This window comes from Phoenix dactylifera, chromosome 5 (genome assembly GCF_051530095.1).
Source record: "Phoenix dactylifera cultivar Ajwa chromosome 5, Ajwa_hap1_PhDact_Kaust_v1.1, whole genome shotgun sequence".
NCBI lineage: Eukaryota > Viridiplantae > Streptophyta > Magnoliopsida > Arecales > Arecaceae > Phoenix > Phoenix dactylifera.
In genome coordinates this window covers 38,651,960-38,674,852 of record NC_143194.1, presented here as the reverse complement: position 1 = coordinate 38,674,852, position 22,893 = coordinate 38,651,960, and the positions used below count along the sequence as shown (strand labels likewise).

The window sequence follows — 22,893 nt, the reverse complement described above, 5'->3', positions numbered from 1 at the left end:
TTGAATATCTAATTTTATTTGTAATCCTATTTAATTTTATATAACACATATAAATTTAAGAAGAATAATGATCATATTATCATACTATTAACTTGATTTAACATTCACTTAGTAATATTTTTGATTCTGTAGTGATAATATTTAATTATCTGATTTATATATGTATTTATATATATATATTTGGCATTCAATTTGTATTGGTATTTGTTTAAAATAAATATGGATATTAATTTTTACATTTGATAATATATATATATATATATATCGATATTCATCTCATAAAATAAATATACTGATTTGAGGCTTACTCAAGATGCATGCATCCAAAGGTGGGAGGACCCACCATGATGCCCCTGGCAAAGAAAATGAATCTAACTGTTGCCAAAATTATTCAAGGAAGTGATCTACCTAATAGATGTCGTTCTCGAGGGTGTCCGGATGCTTGACCATGACCACGGGTACCGGAGAATAAAAGTTGTATTTGGAATAATGTATGGGAGTAGGTACTCACACAAGATTGAATCTTTGAACATGATTATAACTGACACGAAGAAAATTTTACATCAAATTGCCCAGAGCTGCAGAGCAGCACGAATCCATTAGCTCCCTTTTTGTTTTGCATAAATATTTTATTCTCGCCCGGTCAACAAATTAGACTAGGAAGACACCATAATTGATTGTTGTTGGGCGGAGTTACAGCTGCCTGGAGGGCATCCGGCATGCGAGATGTGTGTTGGGAGTCAATAGATTGTGCATTAAGGGAGACTCTGCTACGGTGATTGACTGGATATGGAGAGTGAATAGATATGGTGACGGTCACCTTTTGATTCGAGATACTCGCAGACTGTTTCAGAAGATGTTAGCTGTCCAGATTAGTCATGTGTATCATGAGGTGAACAGAGCTGCGGACTAGGTCGTCTCATATGTGGCTCGTCACTTTAGAGACGTCATCTGAACGAGTCTAGTAGGTGTTCCCTATTTGATGCATTGTTTATTTTTTCTTGATTTGGCAGGATGTACTCAATCTTGATTTATTGAAAATGAAATGCCGGCTTGATATAAGACAAGACTATCCGATCCAAATAGAGCAGAATTTATCCAATCCACAAAGATTTCGGAGCGGACATGAATGGTGCTCGACTCGACAAAATTTCCTGGCTAGAATTTTTTTTAAAATTTTTTGGTAAGTCCTGGCTAGATTCAAAACTACTGACGTCCCTGGTGACGCCTTCCCTAGTCTCACTCAACAAGAAGCCGCGCCGATCCGAAGTCGAGACCGCTCGCTATATATCACACACTCGAACCCCCGAAATCCCTCGCCAAACTCGAAAAAGAATGGAAGAGCCAACCCAACAGCACTTTCTGCTGGCCACCTACGCGGGCCAAGGCCACATCAACCCCGCCCTCCGCCTCGCCACCCAACTCGCCCGTACCATCCCCGGCGCCCGCGTCACCTTCTCCACCTCTGTCTCCGGCCACCGCCGCATGTTCCCGTCCGCCGCCTCCGACGGTGAAATCTCCGACGGCCGCCTCTCCTACCTTCCCTTCTCCGACGGCTACGACGACGGCTTCAAGGGCGGCATACCCGGGTTCAGCGATTTCATGGCCCAATCCAAGCTCCACGGATCCCGTAACCTCTCCAACCTGCTCGGTGACCTCACCGCCCGCGGCCGGCCCGTCACGTGCCTTATCTACACCATCCTCTTACCGTGGGCCGCCGACGTGGCTCGCGAACACGGCATCCGGTCTTTCCTACACTGGATCCAGCCCGCCTTCGTCTTCGCCATCTACCACCACTATTTCCACGGCTACGAAGACCTCGTCGCCTCCAATCGTGGGGACCCGCTATTCCAGGTGGAATTCCCGGGACTGCCCCCGCTCCGAATCCGGGACCTCCCGTCTTTCCTCACCATATCCGCCGACGATCCCTTCTACCATGTGTTCCTCATTTTGCGCGAGGTATTTGAGACGGTGGATCGCGAGAAGACCGAGTCCCACAAACCGAGGATTTTGGTGAACACTTTTGACGCATTGGAGTCTGATGCCCTCTCAGCCGTTGATGCGATGCATCTTCTCCCAATAGGGCCGTTGCTGCCGTCTCCAGAAGAGACCCCATCCCATGGTGATATTTTTCAGCTGGATGGGAGGAGGTACATGGCGTGGCTGGACTCCAAGCCGGAGAAGTCGGTGGTGTACGTGTCGTTCGGGAGCTTGTCCGTTATGAGAAAACAGCAGCTGGAAGAGATGTTGAACGGATTAGAGGAGTGCGGGCGGCCGTATCTTTGGGTTGTTCGGAAGGACAACCGAGGAGAAGGAGTCGAGTTGGAGAAAGGAGAGAAGGGGATGGTGGTGGAGTGGTGCTCTCAGGTGAAGGTGCTATCCCACCCTTCGGTAGGGTGTTTTGTGACGCACTGCGGGTGGAGCTCGATGCTGGAGAGCTTGGCGTGCGGCGTGCCGATCGTGGGAGCCCCGCAGATGTCGGACCAAGGGATGAACGCGAAGCTGGCGGAGGAGGCGTGGGGGACGGGGGTGAGGGCTGAGGCGAACGACGAGGGAGTGTTTGAGGGGGCGGAGTTGCGGAGGTGTTTGGAAGTCGTCATGGGGCAAGGAGAGAAGGGGGCGGAGATGAGGAGGAAGGCAACGAAGTGGCGGGACAGGGTGCAAGAGGCCGTCGCCAGTGGAGGGCCGTCTGATCGGAATCTTCGGGCATTCGTGGAGGAGATTGGGAAGGGTGCGTGAACATTTTGGATGGACGATAACGACAATTGGATAGGACGTACGAGACAGTTCTCGTCTTGTTATGTGATGTCGGTTGTGAGTTCGAGCTTCGATACCACGTGAAAAAAGTTCCGACATAAGCATTACGTTTAGCTCATTGTTAATCCAAATAAAATCATGCTATAATATTTCCAAATTCATATAAATGACGGACCGAATTTATTTTGATACTATTTATAGCAATTCAAAATTTTATTAAAAAAATTAAAACAAAAAATATTATTTAAATTTTTTTATTTTATATAAGTGTCCAAAAATTTTTTAAACGAGTAATTAATGTAAAACTAAACATATGCTCAGATTCTCACACCAACAACAATAGACGATCATTTTGTCGGAAGCTTAGGAAGTCATCTAATTAGAATATTGTGGCAGAGAGTCATTGGCTCAGAATTTTTTAGGGGAGGGTGTTGGAAAGAGTCAGAGCTGGCCTAATCCTTGGGCGACTTAGGCAGTCGCCTAAGGCTCTGACCCAAAAAAGGTCCACCGTGAAAAAGGCCTCAAAGGGAAAAAAGAAAAAAAAAGCCTTTATGTGAGTTCGTCTTAGGCCGACCTACTGCAAAAAAAGCTTCAAAGACAAAATGACCTTAGGCTCCCAAATACATTAAGCCGTTCCTGAAAAGAGCTGTAGAAATGTATGGATCAGTGACATAGAAGGGTAGGATAAATTGTTGCTCCAAACACAATACATCGATTGATTGTGGAGTTTAGAATAATCCCTGAACGATTTTTCAGTCTAATGGTATATTGTTGAGCTTTCCCTTATGAGTTATGAGCTCAAAAGTTTGGTGAAGTTGACATATCAGTTGCCCCCAAGAGAGAGGCAGTGTCCACTAGAATGGATATACATTTTAATAATTATCCCACCTACATCCATACTAGAATAAAGATAAAATAAAAAAGAGCCCAAACATCAATATCCTAAAAGCAATGAACATTATACAATTTGTACATATGGCAAATTTTTATTGGCAAAACAAAATTCTTGATAAGGCTTCTGTTTCATTTAAACGAATCCCATCTAGACGCACTGGATGCAAAGTAATTGGTTATATTTTGAAGCTGACATCGGGTACCAAGAAAGGAGTTCAAGGCCATAAGAAGAATGTTTATACCAGAGAATCACCGATCTAGGGTTGCAATTTTGGACAAGGCTGGCTGTCCCATGATTTGCTCGACCCAGCCCACACTATAAGAATGTTGGGCCAATTTTTCACCTGATTGAAAATCAAGCTGAACTCGGGTTGAAGATTTGAGCTAGATAACCCAACCCAACCTAGCCTGACACTTATATAGCATGTATATAAATATATATTATAAATATATATATATATATATATATATATATATATATATATATTATATATATATATATATATATATATATATATTATATATATATATATATATATATATATATATATATATATATATATTATCTATTATAAAAGTAAAGAGATTAGCTGTTTAAGAAATTATTCTTTTAAGCAACAATTATATGTAAATTATTTGTACTGATTTGGAATTATAAACATGACAATGAAAGAGGAATGTGAATGTTCTTTTCTTGTAATTTTTCATTTGTTACTAATTTGGATATTTTGAGGTGCTTATTAAATATACATAAAAAATTCACCTTCTAGCTGATGCTTTGGTAATTTAATATTGAATAACTTTTTTTTTTTCTTTAGACCGGATGCTTTACATAATTCTAGAGTGCATACAACGATAAATATAATATCCCAAAAATAAATGGGTAGAATTGAGGAAGGCCCTTATAGCACTGAGCTAGCATGATCGACAACACAAGAGATGAATAGGTATCTCGTATCCTACCTCTGTAGAAATTCAGGAGATTACGGTTTTGAAGTTTCTTTTCAGTATGACCTTATGATCCGTCCAGATAGAAAATAGTTATTGCACATACAGAATGCTCCCATACTACCTCCTATTCAGCCTAAAAAACCATCTAGCACTACATAAAAAAAGAAAACTTCCGACTCTAATTTGCCGACGCTTATTCCAAGCGTCGGCAAAAAAAATTTTCCGTCAACATTTGCCGACGCTTTTTTAAAGCGTCGGCTAATGACGACGCTTAAAAGCGTCGTCGAAGTTAATATACAATTGACGACACTTTTAACGACGCTTTTTAGCGTCGTTAAATAACGACGCTTAAAAGCATCGTGGAAATCCAAAAAACCACCTTATTTTAGTTCCACATCGGCCAAACCCAACCGCTCCGCACGGATAGAATGAGGGTACCGATTAGGAAAGTTGTTTGTATTTCTGAATGGAGGAGAAGATGCAGACAGCAAATGGTAATTTTCTTGGCAAATGGTAATTCGCGACGCTTTAAAGCATCGGTAAAGAGCGACGCTTTAAAGCGTCGAGAATTAGCGATGCTTTTAAAAGTGTTGGAAAATGTTTTTTCCACTGTAGCATTGGCGACGCTTTACCGACGCTTTGGAAAACGTCGGAATGGTTTCTACCGACGCTTAAAAACGTCGCTAATAGCCAAAAAAAGCGTCGCTAATGTCCAAGTTTCTTGTAGTATAGATAGCATCCAGCCATTACAAATTCCGATTTAGAATTCCGAATGAGAAATCCTGCTCCATCAACTTCTCCCGATGTCCTTGCACGCATAATGCCGCATCTTTTCCTTCTCCCTATATATGGAGGATGCACATCCACTCCCGTGTTGCCTTATTCCTCTAAAAGATAGCCTGGGGGTGTTTACCTACCGGAGGTGTGCTGGCACGGCAGAGAGTGAGGAATCCTGTTGTTTGTGTGACGTGCCCGGCGGAGGCAAAATCCATCTACCATGCTCTCTTCGGATGCCCGCGGTCCAGTTAGATATGGAGATCTGCTTCGGCTCACCCCGACCAGTGGCAGATGTGGGCATCCACCGAGGTATTTCTGTGGTTCCTAGAGGCCTCGGCTCGGGGGTCCGGATGTGAGGAGAGACTTGTGCTGCCTACCTAGCCTATTATTGCTGGCTGGATAGAAATGCCTAAGTCTTTGAGGGTGGCGGCGTTCACCCGAGGGTAATGGTAGCTCGGGCGCTACTGCATGCGGCGGAGATTACAAGCATCATCGAATCATCACCTACTGGGTTGGCGAGGGATATTTGGAGCTCCCATTCTGCTCTTGCAGCATCCATGACCGTGTTCGTCTTCTGGGTGCCTCCACCCTCTAGTTTTCTTAAAGTGAACTTCGATGGCAGCGTCGCTAAAGATGGAAGAGGCGGAGGTGTGGGGTTTGCCATTAGGGATCATGATGCCAGACTGGTGGCAGTAGGAGGTCGCGCAGATCTTCGACTCGTCAGTGGTGCATGTGTGCCGAGCTTTGAGCTATCTGGGAAGGTGTCTCCTATGTGAGACGGATACTGGACGCGGACCGTCTCCTCCTCGAAGGAGATTTGGCCACAGTGATTGAGTGGATCTAGGATCGGAGCTGCTCAGTCGAGGATCGGCCGCTGCTCCATGATATTCGTAGATTACTGGGAGAGTGCGACTCCCATCAGACTATGCACGTATATCGGAAGACGAATAGTGCAGTAGACTGGATGGCTTTCTTTGTGACTTAGCAGTTTAGAGGCTTCATCTGGGTAGACCATGGGTATGTGCCAATGCTTTTATATAATATTTTATTTTTTTGACTTTGTTGGTCGCGTTCACACCCACCGTGCCCGCGCGTGTGAGAGTCCCGCAACAAGTCTGCATGGTCGAACCAATCTTTTCTACCACGTGGCAGGAAAAACTTATGGTATTGTCCATAAAATGGACTCCTCTGTGGGAGTCCCCAGTCCCCATAGCATCTAGCATTTTATTTTGCCCTCGCCTGACACTTTTCGAATTTGCCATGCAAGCAGGCGAGCACTTGGTCCAGCTGGGTCATGAGCAACGATTCCTTCTGCCTCGTCACGTGAATGGAATTCCAGATTTTTCCCCTCGAAAGGGCAAGTTCACTATTGCTTTGTTTCATATTCCTTTTGAGATGAACTTTGCTTCACACGCTCAAAAAAAAAAAAATTTTAAAACTCTCACTTTGTTTTACTGAATTAAACAAATAATTTCTCTAGGAAAACGCTCGAGAAATAGCAATCATGTTGTCTTCGGCGTCTTTTAGTAGGCTCCTCAGCATGAAACTTATCCGTTTCCATAAAAGGCCACTTCTTTCGATAAATTAAGCTACAATTCCTGCACTGCGCAAAACATTGCCTACCCAAAAACAGAAAAAAAACATTTGCAATGCATTCCAAGCTCGTCACCATGAACCGGCAGCGGCCACTGCACTTCCTGGTGGTGACCTACCCGGTCCAAGGCCACATCAATCCCGCCCTCCACCTCGCCACCCGCCTCATTCAGATCGCCGGCGCTCACATCACCTTCTCCACCGCTGTTTCTGCCCACCGTCGCATGTTCCCGTTCTCCGCCGCCCCTGACCAAGAAATAGAAGACGGTCTCATCTCCTACATCCCATTCTCCGACGGCTACGATGACGGATTCCACGGTTACCATAGCAGACCCGAAGTCGATAACTTCATGAGCCGATCCATGCAAATCGCATCGGAAAACCTCTCTACCCTCGTCGCCAGTCTCGCTGCTCGTGGCCGCCCCGTCACATTCATCATCTACACCCTCTTCTCGCCATGGGTCGTCGGTGTGGCACGCCATCATGGCATCCCCTCCATCCTCTACTGGATCCAGTCCGCCACCGTGTTTGCCATCTACTACCACTATTTCCACGGGTACGACGGTCTCGTCGCAGCCCATCGGAGCGAACCGCTCTTTACGGTGAGATTACCAGGGCTGCCGCCACTCCATATTCGAGACCTCCCATCTCTCCTCACCATCTCCGCCGACGATCTGCTCTATTCTAGCCTCACCACCGTCCGACAGGTATTTGCGGCTGCTGATAGCGAGAAAGCCTGGCCCAGGCCAACAGTGTTGTTGAACAGCTTTGACGAATTGGAGGTCGATGGACTCGCCGCCGTCGACGATGAGGTGGACGTCATCACAGTAGGGCCGCTGCTCCCATCCGAGTCTACACGAGATAAGAATGCAGAGAAGCTAACCTCGGCGGCCGATCTCTTTGAGCCCGACAGGAAGGCGTACATGGAGTGGCTGGATACCAAGCCGGAGAGATCAGTGGTGTACGTCTCGTTCGGAAGCCTGTTCGTCGCAAGGAAAAAGCAGCTGGAGGAGATCTTACTGGGGTTGAAGGAGTGCGGGAGGCAGTACCTTTTGGTGGTGAGGAAGGACAATCGAGGGGAAGGGGTTGAGCTGGTGGAAGAGGAAAACGGAATGGTGGTTGAATGGTGCTCACAGACTAGGGTTCTCTCGCACCCGTCAGTGGGGTGCTTCGTGACTCACTGCGGGTGGAACTCGTCCTTGGAGAGCTTGGCCTGTGGGGTGTGTAGGAACATCTAGGCAGTGTTCCCTATCTAGGCAGAGGGTGAGACCCGTTATGTTATCCTACCATCAAGGATAATGCCTCCACTTCTCACGGGATCGTAACTGACCACGATGTGGTCATGTGGGTCAAAACCCAACATTCTCCCACTTGACCCATATGACCATACTTTGGTTAGAAATGATATAAACATTAGGCGCGCATCATTCTAATCCATAGTCAGTTGGGTCATCATAATACCATAATTAAACAGCTTACTAATGCGAGTCAAGGCAGTTCCACATCAATATAATGACATAGTTCCTTCCAAGTACTACAACACTAGCAAATTATTTAATCATAGTCCATAAATGAGAAGTATCTTTAATGGTCAAACATTATGTCTTTGTCAAAGACAATTTCTGTAATCATACATTCAAACCCATACATGTACATATATTTGAAGAACAGGAAAATCAGAAACATAATCAATTATATCTAAGTGTCAAAGAAATAAACATAATACAATCCTCAACTAATATCATGGATTACAACTAAGACCCATTCTTTCAACATGCTCTTTAAAAGTCTTCGGTTGTAAACCTTTTGTCAAAGGATCTGCAATCATGAGCTCTGTCTTCATATTTTCTATAGACACATTTTGTTTCTGAACTTCCTCCTTGACAACAAAATATTTAAGTTCGATGTGCTTGGCACCATTAGAATATTTGTCGTTTCTGGAGAAATGGACGGCTGCAGTATTGTCACAAAAGATTCTCAGCGGCCTGGCAATAGAGTCGACAATCCCAAGTCCCGAGATGAAGTTACGCAGCCACAAACTATGAACCGTGGCCTCAAAGCATGCCACAAATTCTGCTTCCATGGTGGACGAAGCAGTGCTTGTCTGTTTGGCACTTTTCCATGAGATTGCTCCTCCAGCTAATAGGAACAAATAGCCAAACGTTGACTTTCTACTATCCACACATCCAGCAAAGTCTGAATCCGAATAGCCAATCACCTCAAGGCTATCTGACTTTCTATATGTAAGCATGTAATTCTTTGTTCCTTGCAAGTATCTCATCACCTTCTTTGCAGCTTTCCAGTGATCCATCCCTGGATTACTTTGGTATCTTCCTAGCATTCCAACTGCAAAACTTATGTCCGGTCTGGTACAGGTCTGAGCGTACATCAAGCTACCAACTGTAGAAGCATAAGGTATATTTTCCATCTGCTTACGTTCCAATTCATTCTGTGGGCATTGCATGAGACTAAATTTATCCCCTTTCTGAATTGGAACAACACTGGCTGAACAATTCTCCATACCAAATCTCTCTAGAACTCTGTCTATATATGCCTTTTGAGACAACCCTAACAATCCACGTGATCGATCACGAAATATTTCAATGCCTATCACGTAGGTTGCCTCATTCATATCTTTCATTTCAAAGTTCTTTGAGAGAAAAACCTTAGTTTCATACAATAAGCCAAGATCACTACTGGCAAGCAATATGTCATCAACATATAGGACCAAAAAGATAAACTTGCTCCCACTGACCTTCAGGTATATACACCGATCAACAGTGTTTTCCTTAAAACCGAAGGAAATAATGGTATCATTGAATTTGCGATACCATTGTCGGGAAGCTTGTTTAAGACCATATATTGACTTCTTTAATTTGCAAACCATGTGTTCTTTTCCCTTTAATGGAAAACCTTCGGGCTGGTCCATATAGACTTCTTCATCTAAACTCCCATTCAGAAAAGCAGTTTTTACATCCATTTGGTGCAACTCTAAATCATAATGTGCAACCAAAGCCATAATGATTCTAAATGAGTCCTTTTTAGATACAGGAGAAAAGGTCTCTTTATAATCAATGCCTCCTTTCTGAGTGAAACCTTTGGCCACCAGTCTGGCTTTATGTCGTTCAACATTACCCTTTGAGTCGAGCTTGGTCTTAAAGACCCACTTACACCCAACTGTTTTACAACCTTCGGGCAAATCAACAACATCCCAGACTTCATTCTGATCCATTGATTTCAACTCATCTTTCATGGCATCAATCCATTTAGTCGAATCAATACTTTCTATGGCTTGTTTAAAAGAAACCGGATCTTTTCTTGTCCCTATATCAAAATCAAATTCTTGTAGATAAACCATATAATCATTTGGAATGGCAGATCTTCTTTCTCTTTGAGATCTCCTTAATGTCATCCCTTGTGGTTCTTCTACAACTTGTTCAGTGGTGATAACTTCATTATGGAGTGTTTGATCATTAATTTGTTGTTCATTGTTATTAAACTGTGTGACAACTGTAGGAACAACAATTTTCTTAGAAGTCATGGGTAAAGGGACTTGCACCCTAACTTCTTGAATTTTCACATTTTGTGGTTTATCACTCCCACTGGTTTCACCATTCTCAATGAATTTGACATTAGCGGTCTCTATAATTCTCGTACTATGGTTAGGACAGTAAATCCTATACCCTTTGGATTTTTCGGGATAACCTATAAAGTATCCACTAATCGTTCTAAAATCCAATTTCTTTTCATGTGGATTATAAATTCTGGCCTCCGCCGGACAACCCCAAACATGCAGGTGTCTTAAACTCGGTTTCCTTCCTGTCCATAACTCAAAAGGAGTTTTTTGGAACTGCCTTACTAGGAACCCGGTTTAATATGTATACAGCGGTCTTAAGGGCTTCCATCCACAACGATATGGGTAACGGAAAATTACTTAACATACTCCTAACCATATCCATAAGTGTACGATTACGCCTTTCAGCTACTCCATTCTGCTGTGGCGTTCCCGGCATAGTGTATTGAGCACGTATGCCATGCTTTTCTAAGAGTTTAGCAAATGGGCCAGGGTGTTGTCCTGTTTCATCATACCTACCATAATATTCACCACCTCTATCAGACCTGACAATTTTCACCTTTCTATCTAATTGTCTTTCAGCCTCAGTAATGTATACCTCTAGGACATCCACTGCCTGAGATTTTTCATGCAACAAATAGACATAACCATAACGTGAAAAATCATCAATAAAGGTGATAAAATACTTCTCTCCACCAAATGATGGGGAGTCAAAAGGCCCACAAATGTCTGTATGGATAATTTCAAGAAGTTCTTCACTTCTTGTGGCAACTTTCTTTGTGTGTTTGGTTTGCTTTCCCTTAATGCAGTCTACACACATACCGAGATCAGTAAAGTCTAAGTTTGACAAAATCCCATCCTTTACTAATCTCTATAATCTTTCTTTGGATATATGACCCAATCTTTTATGTCACAAGTTAGAAGATCTTTCATTTATCATGTTTCGTTTAATTCCAATATTACGATGCAAGGTCATAAGAGTTTCAGCAAAATGATTATCAAGATTCACTTTATATAAGCCATCACACAAAACACCAGAACCAAGGAAGACATTGTCTTTGAAAAGACGCAAACTACCATTCCCAATTTTAAAGAAATATCCTTCAACATCAAGTTTAGAAACAGAAATTAAATTTCTAGAAATAGAAGGAACATAAAGAGTCTGAAGCAAATCTAAATGACAACCAGTATTTAAAAGCAAACGATAGGTTCCAACAGCTGTTACAGGAACTCTAACCCCATTCCCCAAAACGATAAAACTCTCATTTGGATCTTGCATCTGGGTTGTAAGGAATCCCTGCATCGTATTTGAAACATGAACATTAGAACCTGAGTCAAACCACCAAGTATTAGAAGGAACTTCAGTAAGGTTTGATTCAAAACATACATAAGCCAAAGGCTTACCTTTCTTTTCAAACCATGCCTTGCGTTTATGGCAGTCCTTCTGATAGTGTCCCAATTTCTTGCAAAAATGGCATCTATCTTTGTTTTGTTTCTTCTTATGAACCTCGGTATCATGATGAGGCTCTTTACCCTTGGATGGTCCACTCTTCATGCCCTTTCTTGGCTTCTTCCATTTTTTCTTGGCTCCATGACTTACAAGATTGACAGAATGATATCCTTGTTGCTTAAGTCTTGTCTCCTCTTGTACAAGCATACTGGTCAATTCATTCACATTCCACTTATCCTTAATAGTGTTATAGTGAATTTGAAATGATCCAAATTGAGGAGGCAAGGAGTTCAAAATAAATTGAACTAAAAAGGATTCATTCACATCCATCCCAAGAGCCTTCAGCTTAGCAGCTATATTTGTCATTTCAAGGATATGCTCATGCATCCCACAAGTACCATCAAATTTCATGGTGGTAAGTTTAGCCATTAATGTCCCAGCCAGAGACTTATCAGCAGATCGGAAACGTTCTTCCACAGTTTTCAATAATGCTTGAGCACTGTCACATTCAGGAAGCGTTGACTTGATATTGTTCGCTATACTCATCCGCATAAACATAATGCTCAATCTGTTCGATCTTTCCCAAGTCTTATAAAAAGACCTTTCTTCCGAGCTGCTCAAATCAGTAATGTCAGCCGGTTTCTCAGATCGGAGTGCTAAATCAAGATCCAGAACACCTAGGTGAAACTGGACTTGTTCATTCCACTCTGAGAAATTAGTTCCATTAAAGATCGTAACAGATGAAGCTTGCGAATGAAGCGAAACAGGAATAGATACTGCAATAAGAAAATTAACAATAAGAAAATGCTTACAACATTAACACTTTGAGTTAGCAATAATGATGAATAACATAAACAGTATTACCATAATACACCTTTGGGTAGTAATTATGAAACACTAAATTACTATTATGGTGATTCCCAATTCACCTAGGAATAATTAATGATATAGGTCCAAAATTTAAATAGGTCTGTTGCCTTTGAGCATCCAATACCTATTAAATCAAGGATACTCATTAATTATCCTAACTCAGCAAATCAATCATTTGAAAGTGGTGCACCTTTGGGCCAATCCATAATATCTCATGATTGAAAAACTGTAAGTCATAATTTGCAAAGTCATTATCTTAATACCTGGGATTAGAGTATTTGATGACTTGATGTCTATTAAACATTCTAGTTGGGTTACTTTGGCAACTACCAAACTATATCATAATATAGACATCAAATTAAAATAATGACATAGCACATAATTGACAATTCATAATATGACAAATTAAAATAAAACATGTATTTAATATTTTACTAATCTACACAATCAGTACATGTGTCATATCATGCTATCAAGTATATTAAAATGTAAAATAAATGACAATTTTTTTTTTTTTAATCACATTACCCTACAAGGACCTCTGCATAAATAATATGTTTTACAGGGACTAAATTAACATATTTTGAGGACCTCTGCATAAATGATATGCTTTACAGGGACTAAATTAACATATTTTGTTTCTTACAGCCCTGGAAGGATGTCAGCATAAATAAAATATTTCACAGGGGCTTAACAGAAACAATTTCATCTTTTAACAGGCCTCTAGGGATTTCAGTATAAATAAAATACTTTACAGGGACTTAATAGAAACATTTTTCATTTTGTAACAGCCCTCTAAGACTTTAGTATAAATAGAATGTTTCACAGGGACTTAAACAGAAACATTTCATTCTTTCAACATCCCCGGGAGGGCTGTATGAAAAAATAAAATGTTTTATAAGGGCTTAACGGAAAATTTCCCTTCTATTGGCTAAACGAATTCGGGTTTCGGATCGAAACCCAAAAAAAAAACCCGAACCCGTTATGCCTGTTATGCCCTTTTTAATGCAGCGGGTTAACGATTACGGGTTCGGGTTAAAACTCAAAACCCGGACCCGTTATGAATAATTTAATATTTTTTTTTTTAAAGAACTGAAGACGGGTCGATCCCGACCCGTCTTCCTCCTCTTTTAGCGGCGGGCTAGGGTTCCGCCGAACCCAGCCCGCCAGCCTCCGGTCGCTGGGCGACGAGCGCGCCGCCTCCTTCCGGTGGACTCGCCGCCCGATGGCGAGCCCACCGGCGGTCGCACGCCAGCAGGGCAACGCCGGCGGGTTGGGGTTCCGCCGAACCCAACCCGTCGGCTCTTAGGAGCAGCGGGCGGCGATTATGCCGCCGGACGAAGTGCCGCCCGACGGTGCCACCGGGATGGGCCCGACGCCGGACGAAACGCCGCCCGACGGCGTCACCCGGACGGTCGAACCACCCGCACTGACTCCGGTGAGTTTTATCTTCCCCTTTTTTTTTAAGAGTGGGAGGGAGACCATGGCCGGCGGCTACGCCGGATCTTCTGATGGCTCACGGCGGCATATGGCGGCCAGATCCGGCGTCAGCAGGGTCACCCCGAGTGGGGTTGTTTCTCAAATCCATGAATCCGACCCTGTGATGGCCGGCAAAACAACCCCAATGCCGGAGATCGCCTCTATGGTGCCAAAGCCATCCAGGGACAACGCAATGGTCGACTCTCGGCACAGTATCCCGGCATCCCAGTGACGGCCGGTCAACATGGCGATGATCAGATCGCCTCTATATTGGCCAAAACGATCATTGCCTTGTCCCTGTGATCTACCCTTTTACTGTGATCTGGTTCTAGGATGAACCAGGCTCTGATACCACATGTAGGAACATTTATAAATAGGATCATGAACCAGTCTTCAAATAAAGGAAGCGTACCTGGATCCACTGTTTTCTGGATGATCAAGTCCTTAGTTCGTATCTCCCTCTTGGCCCCTGTTCGAACACCCGGTGATGGAGACCGATGCAGTGTTCCCTATCTAGGCAGAGGGTGAGACCCGTTATGTTATCCTACCATCAAGGATAATGCCTCCACTTCTCACGGGATCGTAACTGACCACGATGTGGTCATGTGGGTCAAAACCCAACAGGGTGCCGACGGTAGCGGTGCCGCAGAAGTGGGACCAAAGGATGAACGCGTGGATGGCGGAGGCGGCGTGGGAGACGGGTATAAGGGGCGAGCTTAACGAGGAGGGGGTATTGGAGGGGAGCGAGTTGCGGCGGTGTTTGGAGGTGGTAATGGGGGAAGGAGAGGTGGGAGTGGAGATCAGGAGGCGAGCAGAGATATGGAGGAACAATGTAAGGGAGGCCATCAAAGATGGAGGGTCATCGGATCGCAATCTCAAAGCTTTCGTGGAGGAGGTCATCAGAAAAGCTGCTGAATGAAGGCGGCGGCTGATTGACAACGGGGGAGAGATGTTGGGACCAACGACATTATTTAACCGCATTGTATGGTAAACCTGATTCCAAGATCGCTGAAAATTCAATGCCAACTTTAGGTCACGTAGTTACCTTTTTGGGTGGGTTATTACCTCCGTTATTCAATGGTACACGTGGTATGTTTTACTGCAATAATGCAGTCAAAGATCTTAAAACATCTACCTAGATTCCTCCGTTTTCAGTTTTGTTGTCCCTAAATCCTAAACTGAGGTTAAAGTTCCATCGGTGAGAACAGAATTTAATGGGGTGACGGAGTTAAAGAAGAACTGGTCTCCTTGGAGATTGATTTGCAAAAAATCCACTTGCCAAAAAAATTTCGATTGGGAACTCTCCAGTATCTAAGCCAGAAGGATAGGCAACAGTATAGAAAAAATAAAACTTTTAGAATGAGTCTTTGAATGAGCTTACTTGAGAACCTTCGAGAGATAGCATACTGATCTGTTACTTGATTTGGTGTGACATTTTTTTAATGCAATGTAACGGTCAAATGCACATTTACAACTTGAAAACCGTCTCGAGTGAACAGCATGCGGCAGTAATTACGCCCATTGTGCATTAGCTGCAGTGTTTCCATAACTGTAGGTCATTATTAGTACGACCACAATGACTCCTTGGTTTTTAGCGAATTTGTTCACCTTGACTAATATCGAGGGTAAGGTAGTCGGTTTAATCCGATGTTGAGATGTTGAATATTTCTTGCATTAAATTTAATATTTTTTATTTTGGATAGAAATAAGAAAGAAATGGGAGATAATTTTTATTTTCGGTAGAAATAAGAAAGAATTCGGAGAAAGAAAAGGAAGACAGTATTGTAGACTGTTGTGGGTCCGATCCACGAGAATACTGCAGAGATGCCATGGTCACATGCCTCACTGTAAAAAGAAGATGTAAATTATGCAAGTCACAAGGCGACCATACGAGGCAAGGCGAATTGGACCTGTAGCAACCCAGTCATCACCCAAAAAAAAATAACCAAATAGTATTATTTAATTTTTTTAATCTTATATATGCACTCAAAATTCACATAGCAAATAACTGATGTGGGACTAAACAGATGTTCGCACATATCTTCAGCTTAAATATACCCAAATATATGGGTCTTCAACTCAAAATATATCCAGATATATGGTTCCTCAGCTCAAATATACTTAAATATACTTATGTTGCAGTATACTCTAATCCACGTATATAGGTCATAGTTCGGATTCGCTTTAATACTATTTGTAGTAATCCAAAACCTCACTCAAAATGACTAGCTATGTAATATTATTTTTATTTTTTGATTTTGTATAGGTATTTAAGTTATGTTCGGTGAATAACTAACATGAAAATAAATTGCGCCCGGATGGTCCTTATAGGACCAACAATTTGACCCGTGACCAATGAGAGAATCAGAAAGGTGACCGTCTCCTACTCCCTGCTTGTCTTTTGGACTTTGGAGTTCGTGAGGCACGTGCAGATAGGTGGGCGATTGAGGTTGCGTGTTCCGTTGTTCTGTATATTTTACTCGTAATCTCCGGAAGCACTGCATGACTTACCCCAGGCGTACCTAGAATGACCTCCAAATCAAATTTTCGGATGCCATATACGGAATAAATGGTGCATTAAGGGTTTTATTATGCATTTTATCTCTAACAGTTCCCTGAAAACCAGATCCAGATATGCTAACGGGTACACCAATGGAAGATATTATATTCTGTACCGTACGACGGCGCACCATGTCTATCCCAAATATCCGTTTCTATGATGATACAACGAGATTAGCATTTGATGAATGTGGCTCTCATGAGCAAGCATATATGGTTGGTATTGTGCATCGCCACATGATATAGAATATAATTTTTTCACAATAAATATACATAAAATAATTTCTTACACCGTCGGTATACCATGTGGCTGGGCTCAATGCCAGTTAATTTATTTTATTTTTATTGGCTCCATTCACCCTGCGTTTGTCTTGGTAATTGATACATCAAGCGATTGGCCAGATGCAAAGTCATGTCGGAGCACATGGAGCAGGATATAATTTCTCCAGGTACCCTCAGCATTTCGGCTGAACAGATCAAACACGACGACTCAAGAACGTGTAAGTGATATATATATATATATATATATATATATATATATATATATATATATATATATATATATATATATGTACTTTAGGCTTTACATGTATCAAAATATATATGCTGGTCAACGATATACAAGAAATTTGTGTGATAGGTGAAATCCTTGGCCATTTTATCCAAGTGGAATAATGCATAAGGATACTGTTATCAATATATCACAAAAAAGGATCTTAACTATGCTTTTTGCAATTAAATACCACTTCTCCGTCATCTCAGCAAATGTGTGGTTAATTGTGCAACAGCCAAAGAACACTTTAACCAGTCCCGTAGTTAATTGGTTAAGGGGTGGTTACTGTTGCTCAACTTTATCCACCCCCCAGCCCCCAGGTTAGCTCCTCAGTAGCTAAACACAGCCTAAGCGACGTCTCCTAATCTAGGTCTGCTACTCTGCTAATATAACATAATGACGATTTACAAGAAGATAGCTTACACCTTCCATTATCCAACTCGGAACAAATAGAAAAAATATTGTGAAAAGGCATAGGCTATATATTTTACCATGTCAGACTGTTAACAAGATATTAGGAGAGTAAAGAATTTCATTCCAAAGCTTAGTACTTGCCGTGGGTAATCGCGAACAAATTATGGAAGATAAAATGTTCAAAAGGGAACGATGGTCTGGACTCGGTCCCACTATGTCTCTTACGTATTGCAAGTCTCTGTCCGGTTTATTTGGGATGCCAATGGCATTGGCTCAATCTCCCAGCCACCTGCTAACTATGTAAGCATCACGGTATAGGAGCTTTCTTTTTTGTATCGTAGATGAGGAATCCCTGATATCATAGAGCTATGATGAAGTCATTCAGGAAAACTACGCTGAACGACGGATAGATGGTGAGCGCGGTATCTTATTCTATCGAGCTTATGTGCTGAAACCATGGCTCACATCATCGTCTCCTGAGGTGAGGTCACTTGGCTAGCTCATCGAGGCTTCTCGGATATCTCAACTATGTTAATTTCTCAATGTTCTGCAGATCTCTTGCTTTACCAATACCAAGACGTAACGTGTCACTGTTATCCCTCCATTAAATTGACACAAGCAAATTCACCTCCGAGTAAACATAATTTCCGCTCTCTCGCCATCTTTCAAATTAAATCTGTCCATAAAATACTTGATGATGAAGCATGCAAGACGTCACTGCAGCATCTCGCCATCTCAGCGGCGTCGAAGAGAAGCTGGGTACGACATCACTGCTCACTTATTTGAAGGGAGATGTGTGCAAGGACCCAGGTAGTGCTCCCGACGATCAGATGGGCCATAGGTGATGGGCGTTCTGTTGATGTCTTTGAGGACAGTTGAGTTACTGAGATGCCTATCTATCGATTACTGACCATGGTGGACACGGATAGGCTAGTTGGATATAGGGTCAGTAAATTGCTTTTTTCTGAGAAGGGCGGATAGAGGGAGGGGTTGATTCGGGAGACATTCGGGGAGCACTTGGCAGAGCGAATTCTAACTCTTCGCATTCCGTTTAGGGAGGAGCCAGACCGATTGGCATGGGTGCCGACAGAGCGATCCAGGGTACATGCCAGGGACCTCCGGACGCTGATTAGTAGAGAGCCAGCTCGACAGATGGATGGAGGTTGGATCTGGCGGATGCGAATCCACCTGCGGGTGGCCTTATTCTTATGGAAAGTGGCTTGGGGCTGCCTACCACCCCGGAGGATGTTAGCAGGGAGAGGTGTTCAGACTACTCCATTCTGCGAGGCTTGTTCGGACATTGAGGAGACAGTGACCCACGTCATCCTTAGCTGTCCTAAGGCAGCGCAGATTTGGGAGAGGTTGTCTGTTCCTCTTCCACATACATGGGAGTCAGTGAAGGATCTATTGCATCATTTACTGGAGTCTATGAGGAGACCTAGCACTGTCGAGAAGGGGATTAGAAGGGCATACCTGGCCTATCATATATGGTTGGACAGAAATGCGCGTCTCTTTGAGGGCAGTAGGTCGATTCCAAGGACGGTGGTGGACAGGGCTTTCGGCATGCTGCGGAGATCACCACGGCTACCGCGTCGAGATTCTATCAGATGGCTAGGGACATCTAGGATACCCGTTTTGCTGTTACAGTGCCCAGATTTGCCCTATTTTTGGGTGCCCCCACCTCTTGGTCATCTTAAAGTTAATTTCAATGGCTACAGGTCGAGGGATGGAGTTTACGGAGGAGCAGGCTTTGTGATCAGAGATCACCAGGGCAGGCTAATTGCGGCAGGAGGCTGATGCACCTCTGGTTTGACCGCTATTGAGGCGGAGTTGAGGGTAGCTTTGGAGGACATCTCCTATGCGAGGATGGTACGTGGTGCAGATGAGGTTTACGTAGAGGGCGACTCCTCTACGGTAATTGACTGGATACGAGTAGTGGATAGATTTGGGGATGACCACCCACTGATTCGGAAGACCCGCAGATTGGGTAGGGAGATAGATTCCTTTCATATAGCACATATGTATCGGGAGGCAAACAGAGCAGTCAATTGGGTTGCCTCCTTTGTTACTCGGCATTCTGAAGAGATTATTTGGACTAGGGATGCTGATGTCCCTGATGCTCTGTTTTATTTTCTTTCTGCTGATGTAGCTGGCTGTACTCATTTAAGAGAAATATGAAGCACCGTTTTACCCAAAAAAAAAAAAAAAAAAAAAAAAAAAAAAAAAAAAAGAAGCATGCAAGACCCCTTTGCAGAATACATCCCTCAAAGCCAAGTATAAGATATATAATATAGGTCTAAATTTAGAGACCAAGCACATGGCACCCTCACTGTATTGCACTCCACGGTCAGTTTCCTGCTATAAAGACTCGGTCGAGGATATCGATGAGCAGCTGGGGAGCGGTTAGCTGAGGGCAATGCCCGGACTCAACTAACTCCAGCGACACCCTTCCCTTTATCTTGCTCTGCATGTAATATGCCACAGTCATCGGGACTACGATGTCATCGGTGCACTGAACGATGGTGCATCGCACCTCTACCTTCTCAAGGACGTCCCTGAAGTCACTCATGAAGACCATTCTCGCCACAGACACTGCTATCTCGGGCCTCATCCTCAGGAAATCCCGTTCAAACTTTTCGATGGAGTCGGGATGATCTACTCCAATGAGGGGTGGGCAGAAGGTTTTAGCCCATGTCCGGAAATTGGATTCTATGGCTGTGAGTATTTCATCGACTTCCGTCCTCTTCAATCCTCCTTCGTATCCTTCTGCGTTTAAGTACCTGCAAGTAGAAGAATGACATGATCAAATAGTTGGAAGACGTAAGCGAAGCTAACTAGTGGATGTGGTTTACTGGTTCGAATGGATCAGGCCCATCTACTTTTTCTTGGGTCGGACAGGGTCTCGGCCTGACTTGGGCTACTAATGGGAAGGCCCACATGGCCGAAGTAATGTTGTTTCCGCCGACTCACTTTGGCCCATCTGGGTTAGGTTTAGGTCTAAATCTGGTAGTAGAAGCCTGCTCACAGATCACCTTTTTGACTTTGGACCAAAGCTAACTTTGTTGGGCGTTTTTAGTTTTCTTAAAATGGAATAAGTTAAATAGGGTCCAGAGTCGAAAAACATGGTCAAATCTAAGAAAAGAAAAATGAAACTTAAAAAAAAACATTGAATTGTATAATATCTACATATTAGGCGATCCCACAAATTATCCCTGCAGTAGAGGAACATATTCTTCTAATATATAAAAGATGTTCAAAATAGGCCTCAAATCATTTCATTGATTGATTCATATTTAGGAATCATTTGGTTCACGGAATTTTTTTTTATTGAAATATTTTTTTTGAGAAACTGAGCATGAAAAAATGATTTTGGCATATTTGGTTGATCATGAAAAATTAGCACATATCAGAGTAACTTATGTTTGATCGAGCATCTACTTTTTAAAAAAAGTTATTTGAGTACGTAATGTATCCTTAATAAAGAAAAAGATCTTATCTAATTTTATTTAAAAGCTTAAGTGCATTTTTCAATATATATATATATATATATCAATTTTCAACTTGTGAAAAATAGACTTGTCCATATCCTATAGGTTTTTCCTAATGAGAGTCTTATTTTTATAGAAAAATTACTTTTCCAGCATCTCTTTGCTTTGACAAGTCCAACTAAATATAAGTTATTTCTTCAATCTTTTTCTTAGACCATACTTTTGTCCTTCCTCATTCCGCAAGCTAAACAAGTCATTATAAATAGAAGAGGAGTCATTGTCACACTAGACATAGAATAACCGATGGTAAGACCCGTGAAAAATGGCGAGTCATAACATGCTAGATCCACATTTCCATCCATTCTTCTGTTACAACCTATCATTATTTTTGGTAAATTTAGTGCCCATCTTTTCACAACCCTGCAATATTTGTGTAAGATTTTGATGGCTCCATATGCGGAAAATCTGGTGTGGATGGGACCGAGACCCTTTTTTTTTTTTTTTCAAGAAACCGCCGTCGACCTAGAGAAAAATATTTCGGATTTTGCTATAGTATTTCTGCAGTGTTTCTGATAAAATCAAGCAATAATTCTGGCCATCCATTCTTAAAAGATATACTAGAAAATAAAATGGCAATAGAAAGTATTTGTTCTTAATCAATAGAAAAAATCATTATCTCCAATGGAAAATGAAGCAATAATGAGTATTTGTTCCCCTCTATGCTTACCATTTGTAGGATAGGACGCACATCATGCCTCAAGATGCATAGATTTTTACTCAAACGCAAGTTTCATGCATTTTGAGGGCACAATATGCGGCATGCACGCAAAGATTTGTTCGACAATTAACTCATAAAGCTAAGTGTCACCTTTTCCTAGGTGATAGAAAAAGATATCCATAGGCGTGTGAGCAATTCTTCTTTTTTTTTAATTATAAAGAAGGATATATAGTCTGAGCAATTCATAAATATGAGACAGAGAAAGAAAAAAAAAAAAAGAGAGAGTGCTCGAGAAATCCCTCACCTAGGAGATGCTCCAAGGAGAACGAGCTGAGCGAAGAGGTCAGGCCTCTTAACGGCCGCGATGCATCCGATCATGCCGGCCATGGAGTGTCCCACGAATGTTATTTCTCTTAAGTTCATGTCGTCCATGAGAGAGATGAGGTCCTCGGAGAAGGCACCATAGGAAGAATACCTCGAGGTGTCGAAGTCGATAGGGGGTTCGATGGAACCTGAGAAGCTCCAATCGAACACCACGACTCGATACCTTTGGGCCAGGTCGGGAAGGACGTAATCCCAAACAGATTGGCTGCCTCCATACCCATGCGCAAGGACTAGAGTTTGCCCGGCACTCCCAATGATCTTTGCGTTCATGGCTTCTAAAAGTATGGAAACGAAGGGAGGAAGGAAGGGGGCGAGATGATGATGATGATGATGGCCATTTTGTGCCTTGGAACCGTATATATAGGAGGAAGACTCATCTGTTACGACGACCGCATGAGAAAGATAACAACATGTTATTTTAGAATATTTTTC

General features: G+C 42.6%; 2 protein-coding genes and 1 pseudogene across 3 annotated transcripts; 2 read left to right on the top strand and 1 right to left on the bottom strand.

The window, feature by feature from the left end:
• The first annotated feature begins 1,075 nt into the window (after positions 1–1,075).
• LOC103709727 (crocetin glucosyltransferase, chloroplastic pseudogene) lies at positions 1,076–3,823 on the top strand (annotated as a pseudogene). The gene has a single exon (XR_016413437.1). The product of XR_016413437.1 is annotated as a crocetin glucosyltransferase, chloroplastic pseudogene (transcript).
• Positions 3,824–6,921: 3,098 nt separating this feature from the next.
• LOC103709726 (cyanidin 3-O-rutinoside 5-O-glucosyltransferase-like) lies at positions 6,922–15,408 on the top strand. Its single transcript, XM_089931030.1, has 2 exons — positions 6,922–8,194; positions 14,970–15,408. The coding sequence occupies exons 1-2, from the start codon at positions 7,029–7,031 to the stop codon at positions 15,262–15,264; spliced, it is 1,461 nt and encodes a 486-aa protein (XP_089787156.1). The 5' UTR covers positions 6,922–7,028; the 3' UTR covers positions 15,265–15,408.
• Positions 15,409–20,033: 4,625 nt separating this feature from the next.
• LOC103709728 (strigolactone esterase D14-like) lies at positions 20,034–22,893 on the bottom strand. Its single transcript, XM_008795215.6, has 2 exons — positions 22,382–22,893; positions 20,034–20,651 (listed from the first exon to the last, which is right to left on the bottom strand). The coding sequence occupies exons 1-2, from the start codon at positions 22,729–22,731 to the stop codon at positions 20,219–20,221; spliced, it is 783 nt and encodes a 260-aa protein (XP_008793437.4). The 5' UTR covers positions 22,732–22,893; the 3' UTR covers positions 20,034–20,218.